Source organism: Triturus cristatus, chromosome 10 (genome assembly GCF_964204655.1).
Source record: "Triturus cristatus chromosome 10, aTriCri1.1, whole genome shotgun sequence".
Lineage (NCBI taxonomy): Eukaryota > Metazoa > Chordata > Amphibia > Caudata > Salamandridae > Triturus > Triturus cristatus.
The window spans coordinates 188851297-188865131 of NC_140593.1; the positions used below are offsets into that span (position 1 = coordinate 188851297).

A 13835-nucleotide genomic window follows, 5' to 3' on the forward strand; every position below is an offset into this window, starting at 1 on the left:
GGAATCAATGTGCAAAGCAACACTGCTGGGCGGTATTATTAATAACAGGCAGTCACTCCCACTCACTCACTCAGCACTGATACACTGTGCCATGGATATCAGGCAGGACTGTATGGAACGCACTCTTGCATACACATGCACAAAGCACACAGCACACAGCACCTACACCAATGGGCTGGAGATAAAGAATACCTTCTCTCTGATACTAGGCCGATCGCAGCCGGAGTCACACTTAGTCAGGGTCCCAGGGAAGAAGGGGGGGCAGGTAGCAGGGCTAATTAAGTAACTAATGGGGGTTTGGCCACTACTCGGGTAGCTCACCCACGGTATGCAGAGCAGAAGCAGGATGAGGGCGATAGTTGTTCAATCAAGGGGTTCCACACTGTGCCTTCCGGCACCAGTCCAGTTCTGCCAAGCACTGGGGTCACACAGTCTCTTGACCCACTTCCGATCACTCTCTGAAGTTTTCCTTAGCCCAGTCAATTACTCTCACCACCCAGGCCCAGTCCAGGCAATACTACCTGGCAACATGAAGATGTCGGGGCTGGGTGAGGAGAGGGCAGTTGGTCTACTGAACTGAGGGCACAAAAGAAAGAATTGATTAAAGGGAGATGAAGCAGGGGAGCCTCACGGAAAAAGGAGGCACCTTGTCAGACACACATTGATCAAAGTAGCACCCAGGCAAGACAAATCAGTTCCTCCGCACCTCCTTGGAGATAAGGCACAACGACTGATGCTAATTGATATGAATCGCACCAGCCAGTTCCGATCACACAAAATGAAGAGTCGCAAACTCAGTACCTCCCTGGATATGAGACACAACGTCTGGTGTGCGTTGATCTGAGTCGCACCAGACAATTCCGGTAACACCCAAAGCAGACCTGCAAATTCCGTACATCCCTGGAAATGAGGCACAATGTCTGGTGTTTATTGATACTGGTTGCGCCAGACAATTCTGGTTACACACACAGGTGCAAGTTCAGTAGTGCCACATGAGGTAGAATGAGGCACTACTACGGATACGCCCTCACTTCCGGAGGTCGCAACCTGTGAATCGGACACCAGACGCACTGAGCATGCAGTCGCACAAACGAGAGGTGGCACAATCGACGAAGCAGGCCACGCGGGATCCCGCAACTGATGAATCTGCTCACATCCAACAAGATGCTTATGCATGTTGAGGCTCCATGATACAGGGCAGTACTTTTGGGAATCTACACAAGGCAAGCCAGCCTTCAGGTACAATACTTAGTTCCATGCTTATGCTGTATTACCAGTTGGGAAGATGTGGGCACTTAAGAGGGCACCGCACTCCAGGTGTCACAAGTAGATTGTGTGGTTCTCTCACGGGAGGTCTTTGATGTCCCTGAGACCTATACAGGAGAAAAGGGGGCAAGCCAACAGGCCCGTGGGTTACCTTTTGAACCACAGATGTCTCTCCTAAATTTCAATCCTGTCTGCCATGGGACTGTGGAATGCAGATCATAATCTTTAGGGGGTCCAAAATCTGGCTCCCAGAGGCCAAGTGTCAAAACCTCATTCTCCAATCTATCCAGCCAGTCCCTCAAATGGCAGAGGTCTTTCATTCCAGTTGCATCCCCAATGTCCATAGCTGTCTCTAGGAAATGCACAGATGTGCTCCCCCAGCCCCCAGTGTGGACTGGAGTCAAACTAAAAGTCACACAAAGAGCTTTAGAGCAGAGAAATGCCCACTTTCTAGAAGTGACATTTCTAAGCTATTAATGCTAAAACCCTCTTTACCACAGGAGAGGGTTTGTTGTTGTGAATCCAATGATAGCAAACATTATGAGGCGGCTTCACTGTAAGCCACTATTGCAGCATTTAGTAATTTCAACCATTCCCCCATTTAATTTATGGGAAGGGCGAACCTCATATGTAGATTAAACACGCATGGGTATTCTTCAGTACCTGGACAGGAAACACACATACGTACTTACCCTGCCTTTAACCTCCCACTTGCTTACCCCTTAAGACTTACCCTAGGGGTTCCCTAGTAGTAGTGAAATGTCCCCTCAGGATTGACCAGTGGTTTAGAAAGGCCAACCTGAGCATAGGCGCAATTGCACACACACACACACAGGCCTCAAATGGCAGGCTTGACATATGTTTAAAAACCTCATAGGTGCAACTGCTCACCCACAGGCCTGTAATGGCAGGCGTGAGGCATGTGTAAAACCATCAGGTAAACACCACTTTCTAATGTGTATAGGAAGGGGGTGCACACTTTCACACTGCATTTTCAGTGGGAATGTGCCCAGAGCCCAATGGCCACTGAAAGAGAATCAGCAATATTCCGGTCTTGCTTCATCAAAAGAGCCAACCTTCTAGGTAGGGAAAACCACATGGGGGTTCTTTACTACCTGGGCAGGTAGCACCCATGTGTACCTGTCTTGCCTTTCATCTTCTACTTGCCCCCCTCCTCAGGGCTTACCCGAGGGGTGCTCTAGTGGTAGTGGGATGCCCACTCAGGGTTGGCTAATGGGTTGGACATGCCAACCTGAGCATAGGTGCAACTGCAAAGGCAAGCTTAAAGCATGTTTGAAAGGCTATTCTGCTGTGCCCCAGCATTAGGCAGTGCAGTACCAGCCATGGGTATGTGGTGTACCTTTTTAAAGAGCACTCACAGGTACAACGCCTAAACAAATCAAGTAAGCACCACTTCCTAGCATGGGTAGGAAAGACGCTCTTGCTTTCACCGTGCATTACTGTGGGAAAGCGCCCACGGTCCTCAGGCCAGGAACAGAGAATCAGCAAAAACAAGGAATAAAAAAAGCTAAATATTTTGCGGAAATCCTTTAAGAAGGACCATGTCCAACAATGCGTAAACAGGAATGCCTGCCTGTCTGCAGTTGGAGGTAACAAATGGAGCTATGAGATAACAAGGAATTCTCCAACTGTGCGCCTCTGCGTGCCATTCGGAAAAGCTCCTAGTGTATTGATTGACTGATGTGACACTCCCTGCATATGCCTCGCGCCCGCTTTCGCAGTATGACCAGAGGGTATTATGTTCACAAGTAGTCGCTGGTGAAGTAGTGGCATTGTTACTATTTTATTTTGTATGCAATAAGTAGTTCTCCTCTTTTCACCCAATCAGACAAAAAATGTAAAATTTAGGATTAAAATATCAAATAGCTGGCTCAGGATCGTTGGTGTTTATTAATGATTCTCTAAATCAAGGAACAACTGCTGTACAATTAGTACATAAATACTTTGCCCTCTGATGTGAGGCGATTCACCATCAAGGGATTTCTGTTGTAAAACAATTAAGCTCTTTTCATGGAAGTTTGGCAGCTGCTTAGGAGTTTAACACACCCACTATTAATGCTGCAGCCGGTGTGGAACAAGAGCCCCTTCAGCGACCTCAGAGCACTGAATCAACTCCCCATACTGTACCTAGCACCCAGTCACCTGCTGCATCCTTCCCCCCACACCTCGCCCCGCCTACCACACAACTGTGCTCAAACATTTCACAAAGAATAGAAAACACATTTAATCTGATTACAATACAGTGTGTAGGACTGTGTAAGAGATGGATATTATTTACAGAAGGTGTTCTAAAATAGCGCATGTTTACTTTGTAGGTGTGCACAAATATTGTGTGTGGCCATGCAGTGAAAAAGTCATTTAGAACTTATAGTGTGTTAGATGCAAGGTCGAACCTGCCTATAAGTCAGGCAGGCAGTGCGTGGGCCAGTTTTGATGGTTGTTTATGGGTGTGTTTTAAGGTCTGCTGGACCGGATTTTACTGGTGATTTCCCTGATATAAAAAAAAACATTGCCTGTGCCAAGCTCCAATCCATGCAGCCGCCCGTACCTTGCAAAGCACTTAGGGGCATATCAGCAAGCAGGCGATAAAAGATTATCGCCGCTTTTGCGTCCATTTTCGGACGAAAAGCGGCAATAGTTTTATTGCCTTATCAGCAAGGTCACGCTATCACGTGAAACCTTGCCTTATCGCCATTTCCCTTAACACCCATCTTTGCATCTCTAATGAGATGCAAGGTGGGCGTTCCTCCTCAGGATGACGGGAGAAATGTCGCTAAGCGACATTTCTCCTATTATCAAGCCTCACGCAAAGCAGCATAGTGACAAGAAAAGTAGCGATAACCTCTGTTATCGCTACTTTCCTTACGCCTGCTTTGAAACTGACTTAGACAGTATCAGACCACAGGAGGTAGCCCCTAAACCACAGTGAGACTGGGGCGGTACATGATATCTAACAACAATGTCTCAATGTGGGATTCATTGGAAGGACAAGTTATTCCAGGGCGAACCGTATCATAGAGTATCGGAGAAATGAATCCATACAGGGAAGACACAGGGAGACCAAGAATGTAGGGAAGAATTATATTTTCAACACATGATGGACATATTACGTCATATGTACATATCATACAGGTGAGAAGCACTGCGTGACACTTAGTGGAAATGTAACCAACAAAATACTGTGCACAAGTGCTCGTGGAATTTGTGACGGCGCAAGTGACACATAAAGTGGTATGTACAGCGGTGAAAGGGCGCAACAGAAAAAACAATGGTACATTAAATATGCCGGAGTTGGGGCATTTACACAATTAATGTAGGAATTTTCAAGGAACAATAGAGCAAATGCCCATGTTAAAAATGCGCCAAAAGTAACGCTGTTGAAGTCGACGGCGTTTCGGCCTGTAACATTCTAGGCCATCATCAGGACTGGTTACACATATTTGGGGCAGTGTTGATCGAGGGCGGGGGACACAGTCAATGAAAAAGAATTGAAGGGCGAGTGAATCACCGGGAGGGAGTCCGTGGCTAGTAGGTGGCCGGCGTCAGTCAGGCGGCGAGCTATTATCAAGCCTCACGCAAAGCAGCATAGTGACAAGAAAAGTAGCGATAACCTCTGTTATCGCTACTTTCCTTACGCCTGCTTTGAAACTGACTTAGCCATGATATCCTATGGAAGGTGGATATCATGGCTAAGTATGTGAGGCCCTATCAGCATGCTATCGCCAAACTTCGTGGGATTATCGCTAGGTTTCCAGCGATAATCTCACGTTAGCCAGTTAGCGCTAGGATTTTTTACGCTTTTGAGAAAAGCGTTGCTAATAGCACGCTATCTCAGCGATAAAAATCCACGCTAGCCGGCGATAATTATCCTAGTGCTGAATGCGCTTAGCGATAATTATCGCCGGTCCTTGATGATATGCCCCTTAACAGCATATCTTCACAAGTTAAAAAAATGCCCCAATTTGCAAAAAATTGGCCACAATTTTAGCTAATTCACTAATGGAGGTCATATATTTTAGTCCTAGGCCTATTATCTGTCCCAGTCTGGTCCTGGTTAGATGACGAATTGATTAGACATGACAGCACCTTGTTCTAGTACACTTTTGGTTGTTACAACAGCTTCTGTCAAAGCCAAAGTAGTTCAAGAAAGAAATTCATTAAAATGGTACAGCGCAAAAATAGTGTAGGGAAAGGTACTGCTACTGATTGTGTCCCGCAGGACACAGTATAGTGTTTTACCAGTTTCTCCCACTAGGGCTGGCCCATACACCCAGCCCACACCCATCCAACGCAGGCATCACCGGTCAGTTTTGAGTACTAGAGAAACTGTGTCTGTATTACTTATTTACAAAGTATGTGGGCCTAGACCCCACGACTTTACACTATTCAGTACTGGCAGCTTCCTTGGCATTTGTGTTCAGGTATGCCACTGTTGTCTTTGCATGCATCACACATTAACAGCACCTGCCTTTATGGTATTCAATAATATATTGTAGAAAAGTTCTTACAGCGCCCAGTTCTGTCATTTCTCTTCTGTTCCCATTATCCCCAACATTACCTGCTAATAGGCTTTAATGACTTCCGTTTCATTGAGTCTTCTGGAAATACTTCCTAGATGCAACGTTTTACACCTACAGCTTTCTTGAAGGCATTTTAATTCGGGCTTTGCAAGAAAGAGTTCAGTCAAATACCAGTGTATTATTTGACTTTAAATCATAACGTATCTGCTTTGTAACAACATGCAGGCAAAAGACAAGTCCTCAACTCCCATCGTTTGCTCAGTTGCAGAATATCCTATGAAGCACCCCTCTAATAGCGAAGGGTAGAGTTCTCTTGTAACTTGCAGTGAATCCATGGTAATAAACGCCAGCAGAAATGTTTGAGGCTAGATTAGTCAGTGTTGCTAAAACACAAGGGTAGTTTCAAAAATACTATTTCATTTTGTATCGTGATAACCTGCCATGTCATGCTAGGCTGTGACATGCTATGGTATATGCAGTTTCATGGACTGACAACATTGAAAGAAGCAGTAGTGTTTGAAATTCAAGTGTAAGGTGGAAACCCCATCTGGATGTGTGAATCAAGAAAACACCAGGGTGTAGGCCAACACATTATTTACAATCTCTAGCTTAGAAATTACTTTTTTAACAGTTTACCTTTCAGTGAAAAAATATTACACATGGCATTGAAGCTTAACTTCTGTGGAACTGTGATTAACTAAGCCTTGGTGAGACACCACCATTTGACCCATCGTTTTAGTCTTGCTTAATTGAGGGAGTGCTATTGGAGATCATAGATACTCAGACATTGAAGCCGGACTAAGACCACCCAAAGCATGTGGTTTGTCTATGTCACTCACAGCAATACCACCTTACAGTCTAATTCATGTGTAACGTGCATTTAGGTGATTTCATGCTATGCTCCAAGTAAGCGATGAGCCAAAATGGCCCTCAATACAAATAGCTGCTCAGTTTCAATGGGGCTGGTATTCACATATCATCCCATTCGGAGCCTTGATGTCCACAGGGACATTGCAAATCTGTTTACTTTCATCTAGAGATGTTGGGTGATAAATAACAAGGTTCACAAATGGCTACTGTTGAAAGGGATTAAAAGGCCACACTCATTGAAATGGAGGCTCATGATATTCTCACTCTAACAAGTTACTTTGGATCAAGAGTAATTGTTATGGTCTGTAACCCAATACGTTTATGAGCAGATAGAACAGCACAAAACAAACCACACAACAATGAGAACGACAGTGTTGAGTAATTGCCTGGAGGGAGGCAGTGTCTTGCATTTGTGTGTGTGTTGACTTTGAAGACACCAAAAGTGACCCTGACATTGGGGTGTCCAGGAAACAAAGGGCAACTGCCCAGGTGCACACGTGGCTCAGAAATGACTGGAATGTTCAATGGCTACAGCTTCCTGGTTAACCAAATAGCCAAAGGCTACATTCAGCAAGGGCAAAGAAACAACAAAAGTAATTGATGAAATAGGAGAGGCTGGAACAGCAATGTGTAAGCTCGCCAAGTTGAATCACCACTATTGCATCAACACTTTAAGACTTCAATCTCTCAGGCAGCCTCTCTCCCTGAATAGTGCAGCATACAAAAGGCTCAGCAGTAGCGCATCAACATCGGAGTCACTGACATTGAAGCTTAACAGCACACCTCCGTCTCATGCTGAGGAGTTGAGTGGATTCATTCTCAGCAGCCATACACAACTTTTCGGTCTGGCTGAGGAGCTTTGACACAGGGCAAGCTCAGCAGCTGGCCAGACAAGCAGAGATTCAGCAGAGCTTAGGCCTAGCCAGGAGCCAGTATACACTCTTGTAGCAAATGTCAAAATACTGAGCCCACACATACGCCTGACATTCTTGACTTAGAAAGGACCCCGAAGCACCCAACAACCCCAGCTGGTACTGGATTCTTATCTCATTTGCATCATTGATCATGAACCAGACCTCGCAGCACAACCCAACAGCTTTGCTTCCAAATGGACTACCAGGGTATGTAGTATGTCAAAGTTGGACTGCCCTGTAGGGTAATCAGGCTGTGCCCGTCAATGTATGGGACTTGTTGTGCCTGTTTGTGCGCCTATTTTATTGTTGGCTGCACCGGTTTTTACTGTAAATTTAAATAATATTAAAACAAACATTTCCTGTAGCAAGCACACAAATCAGTGCAGTCTTTCATACTTTGCATACTTTCATACTACACAGTGTGTATTTACAAGTTAAAAACTCTCCCAATTTGCAAACCTGGGCCATTTTTTAGCTATTGTGTGTCTTTGTCGCCTGTGATTACTGTGGGCCATGCTCCCCTTGCTGAACATTCCTCGTTGTATGACCATGGTCCTAGCTGTGGCTTGCTCATCATTGGACTTCATGAATGCAATTTACCCCCTGATCCTGCCACACTCAAGTCACCCAGCTCTGTGATGCCCTACACCTCTGTTTACAGTCAAAGACAGCATCCTATGGTCCCTCAGAGGTATGGTGCTAAACAGCCACATGTTGATGACACCCTACAGTCAGGGGGAACCCGAAGGCCCACTCTAAGGCCAATCTCTGGTTGTTTGCCGAGTCATGTGGTTTCATCGTGCAAGATACCAGGATGGATAACAGAACCTCTTCGTTTCACCTCCACATCGTACAGAGGCTGCTCTACAAATAGAAATATGAATAAATTATCTCAGGGCATTTAGCCAACACAATGTCAGAAACTGGGATTTGTTAATAAAACTACCTGGGAGAGGAGTGGTGCTCCTTAGAAGCCTCTGGCATTCACATTTAGAGATGTATAAGCTTCTTCTCTTAATAGCTCATGTACCTGGAGAGGGGGTGACATTGGTATTCAAGTACCTGGAGAGGGGGTGACATTGGTATTCAAGTACCTGGAGAGGGGGTGACATTGGTATTCAAGTACCTGGAGAGGGGGTGACATTGGTATTCAAGTACCTAGAGAGGAGGTGACATTGGTATCCTGTTGGGAAAATTGAAAATACGGTATTCGCCTTAATTTTTTGCAATATCACATGGTGCAATTAGATCACATGATGATGACCCCATGAGCCAAGGTCTCATGTGCTAACCACAAGACTGGATATCTTTAGTGTGTTACTTTTTGTAATTCTGTGCAATGCTAACCATTTCTTAGTTATTAGTAGAATTACAGTTTAAATTGGTTATACAATTATTTCTACGGTATTTTCGAAAGGAGGGGAGGGAAGGGAGCAGGAACTAAAACTCATGTGGGTGGCACTATTTTTAACTAACCTCAGAACTGGATAATGCTAGAAATGAATGAAAAATCAACATGCACCCAGCCAACTCGCGCCCAACCCGGAGGAGTAAATGTGTCAGGCGCATTGACGTGTTGACACGTGTAGGGAAATTAGATAAAATCATGCCGTTAACTTAGGGCTCTTGCTACGAGGAAGTTACAGCCAAACAAATGCGTTGATATTTCTTATAATGAAATACATGCCTGGATTTACCTGAATTAATTTGCACGGCGTTATTAGAATTATGACCTTTTCATCTTTTTTGGGGAAGAAATTATCATTTCCTTCATATTTTATCAGTAGAGTATAAGTGAAAAATGAAAAAACCTATAGATTTTGATATAACGAGGAAAAATAACCTATGAGTATGACTGTGTGATTAAATTTGCCCTTTAAATTCAAAATTATTAATACAATAGTTATGTGAACATTATTTTCAATCAATTACTGCACGGCTTCCAAACTTTAATACAAGTGAATCGTTTTCAGGCTATTAATCGTCACTTGAACACGTTTGCACACCAGACAAAATAAATCGATTTAACATAATCTGGTCAATGAGGAGATATTGATAACCTAAAGTTCCATAGTTCTCACCCTCCCTCCCACAAGTACAATACATCTCATCTCTTATTAACCGGAATATTATAAGTATTTTGGTTCATAAAAAAAAAACAGATGCAAGCCACTGTGATTCTTCCTTCTTCATATCAGCTTGTTACTTCATGTTCCCATACCCTGCAAAGCAAGAAAGAAATAAGAAATGGCTCCTGAGATTCCAGTATTGTCTGATGTATCTAAAATACTTTAGTACTACGAACATAGTAGGTTAGCTCACATACATTTAAAGGTTTGGGGTAAGTGGGGCCTCCATCTACAGTTCATGCACCCCCGCCATTGTTGCCTCTGACCGCATAATGAGAAGAAACCGGTTCAAGCCAGAGACGTCCAAGGTTGACACGTACAAACCACATACAACTCTGTTCTTTGTCTGTGGTCATAAACACAGGAAGGAGCTCCAGGCTACTGCAAGCTAAGAAGGAATCAAAACTGTACATCTACACTATGTAAAGATGTGGAAAAGCGCACAATAATAATAATGCATTTAGTGAAATTATGCCAAATATTTTGGTTGTTTATACTCTTTCGGGAACTCTATACAGTATCCTGATGGCATTTCTCTTCATCCTTACACTAGGAAATTTACCAATGGTGTGGCTCCACATGCAACAAGTATGAGCGTTTCAAGGCTGCCCAAGTGGCCTGTGGGATTCGAGACAATGAAAGGATGGGGCGTGCGCAGCTGATCGTGGTGGAAGAAGGGAGTGAACCTTCCGAGCTTATAAAGGTAAGCGCCTACTGAGACCTCTCTGTTCTGCGTCCTGGTGTTCTTGACAGCCTCTGAGTGTGGACCGCACTCCTCAAGCTGTGTTCTAGACCACAGAAACAGTTGCTTGAATATCTGAAATGAAAACCTAATAATGCCTGGCTTCATAATGATCAAATGAGAAATCAGCTCGATGCTGTAACTCAACCCGTTTGAAAAATACATTTGTATGTACTTTTTTTTTTATATATATATATTTTTATTGAGCAGAGCAACAAGGGTAAAAAAATCAAGTAATCGAAAACATATTAATTACAATAGAATTGTGCCTGACCATCTCATTAAATGCATGATAACAAAGCATAAATAGACATTGGCGAATTTTTCAATTGAATTGATGTAATACAATCGTAAAAAGATCTGAATACGAATTAAAAGCAAACTCTTGTCGCAAGCCAACCAGCAGTGCTCTCCCCGTATAAATTTACATTCAATTTAAGGTTTTTGTTCTCTCTCCATCTTACAAATAACTATCTAGAATAAAATATCCTGGGTTTCTAAAGTGCTAAAGTTCTAAAGTGCAACAAACGACCTGGCTTAAATTTCGAGAGCAGCTACGTATTTCCAAACTGCAGTAAACTTTTTAATTGCCCTCACATGCATTGCATAAGCTTCTTCAAAGGTCCTGGTACGCATCATCTTGTTTAACCATTTCTCATGTGAAGGCGCTTCTGTCAATCTCCAATTTTGTAAAACTAAGGAGCGAGCGACAAGAGTCGAGATAGCTAAAAATGTACCCTCTGATTTTGACAGATTAGCCCCCCGGCTCATTATACCATAGAGGGCCGCCTCCGCTGTGGGATCAAACGGTTTCTGGAATGCCCGACTTATGGCCACAAAGATCCTATCCCAAAACACCCCTAGTTTTGGACAGGTGAAGAATGTATGTCTCCATCCCCCTTCACCTTCAGCCAGACAACGAAAACATCTATTCTCCATCTCAGGATAGATTTTATTCAACGCCTTGGGTGTAAAGTAAGCCATCCAATGGGACAAGAACGCCACTCTTTAAAAATTGGCAGCTCTTAAAGCCCTACTACCTGTTAGAGAAAAGGCCTTCCACTCCAGACTAGAAAAGTACCATTGGGTCTCCTGGGTTACTCTCTCCAAAAACTTCTCAACCAATGGCGATTCGCTTTGGGAGTGCAGCAGCCGGTACCAGTTGCCCACCCCTCTAACATTAACAGTAAAAAACGCAGTCACCAATTTAGTTGGAACACCACAAGATAAAAAAGATTATTTTTGTTCATAAAATGTACGATTTGTAAATATTAAAAAAAGACAGGCTTATTGCGATCTCTACATCTAATCTGTACTTCTTGCCAAGTAATCACTCTTTCCTGAATAATAAAATGCCCCAATACTACCAAACCACAATCCCTCCAAATCTTAAGATGACTGGAGTGAATATGCAGGCCAAAACTTTTACACTCGTTTAACTTTAATACGTGAAGCCCACAAAAGCCACTTTGTTTTAAAAAAAACTGTAGTCTACTAAAAAATTCCAGGAGAGTTTTATATCTTGTTTTTTGGGGGAGTTTTGAAGTTTTAAGAAATGTTGGGGTCTGCGAGGCAGCTTCTTGTATCATCCTGTCCAAAAAGAAATTATCTAAACGTCCTGCCCTGGACAATAAACTTGCTGTTAAATCCAAAATCGCTGACTCATAGTATGTTTTAATATGCAGTAATGCCAGCCCGCCTAAATTTGTGTCGAGTTGTAACACTGGGAGTCTGACTCTGGAAGTCTTATTCCATACAAATGACCTGATCATGGATTCAAGCCCTTTAAAGTAGCTGATATTAAACTTGAAAGGTATGTTAGCAAACAAAAAAATTAAAAGAGGAATTATAGACAATTTAATAAGTGCAACATAACCTATCAAGGTTAACGGAAGGCGTGACCAATTTTCCAATAATTTCTAAATTTTTCTACTTGTTGCCTCGTAATTCAATTTAAATAGCTGCCATATTGACCTGTAACAAAGATCTCCAGATACTGTATAGGATCTGATCTAAGAGCCTGCTGTTTTAAATTTGCCCGGAGAAAATCCATATCGGTGTTCAATGTTAAAATCTCTGTTTTGTTTTGGTTGATTTTATAGCCCCCAATAAGTTCAAATTGGCTAAATTCGGCTAGGGTCCAGTCTAAATTCTGCCTTTTGGGGCTGAGATATAAAATAGCGTCATCAGCAAACAGTTTTAGTTTTGCCATAGCCTGAATCGGGGCTTGGATATCCGTGTTAGCTCGGATTTTAATAGCCAGAGATTCTATAAAGAACGTAAATAATAGGGCCAAAGCGGACACCCTTGTCTGGTCCCTTGATTGATATCTACTGACCCTACTTGGGTTGCATTAATTACCAACTGAGCCTGAGCCCCCTGATAGATGTTCCGAAGTATGGAATTAACTTGAGACGGAACACCAAATCTACCTAGACCAAAAAATAGGGCATCCCAATTAACTAAATAAAACGTTTTCTCAACGTCAACCATCATAATACAAGCCGGCGTCTTGTTGACACTAAAATAATCGAGCACTTGAATCAAAATCCCTATATTGGATGACATAGTCCTCCCAGCAACAAACCCCGACTGGTCACCATAAATCACTTCCTAGAGGGGTGAATCGCTGTGCCCATATCTTCATCAAAATCTTGTAATCATCATTTAACAGACTGATTGGTCTATATGAATTAACATGTTTGGGTTCTTGCCCTTTTTTACAAACTCGCCATAATCGCCCTCTTAAACTCAGGAGGGACAATACCTCCAAGCTTTACATAGTTAAACAGTACCATCAAAAAGGGGATCAGCTCATTAGCAAATACTTTATAAAATTCAATAGGCAGTCCGTCTTCACCACAAGCTTTCGTTCCAGCAATAGACTCTAAGAGTGCCAAAATCTCTTCTGGTAGTATATCCCGTTGCACCTGATCATCTAAGCTTTTGGATAGCCTCGGAAGTTCTACCACTGCAAAATATTCATGTAATGCTTCCTGGATGACCATACATTTAGTAGTATAGAGCTGTATAGAGATTCTTGTCATGTCTTAGTGGACCACGCTAGAAGTATTCCCACCATCTGACTTTCCTCAAAAACACGTTGTTGATTGGTCTGTGAACTATTAATTTCCTCCACAATAAAATAATCCCTCAGCGCCCTCTTTGCTTTTTCCCTGTGACCCCGTAAGGGGTAATTTCACACACTTTAGCCATTTTCCAAGGCTAGCTGTAATTCCGCAATTTTCATGCATCGACTTTTCACCTGTGCTGCTGAAAAGGCAATAATTTGTCCACGAACTGCTGCCTTAAATCCACCCCATACTGAGAAAAGTTCCGCTGACCCCTCGTTCTTTTTAAAGAAATCAAGTAT

General features: G+C 43.0%; 1 protein-coding gene across 1 annotated transcript in view; it reads left to right on the forward strand.

The window, feature by feature from the left end:
* SCIN (scinderin) overlaps positions 1-13835 on the forward strand; it is a 267773-nt gene that overhangs the window by 80370 nt on the left and 173568 nt on the right. The window contains exon 4 of the mRNA XM_085630790.1: positions 10274-10423. Within this exon, the coding sequence (XP_085486916.1) occupies positions 10274-10423 (150 nt within the window). The remainder of the gene's footprint in view (positions 1-10273; positions 10424-13835) is intronic.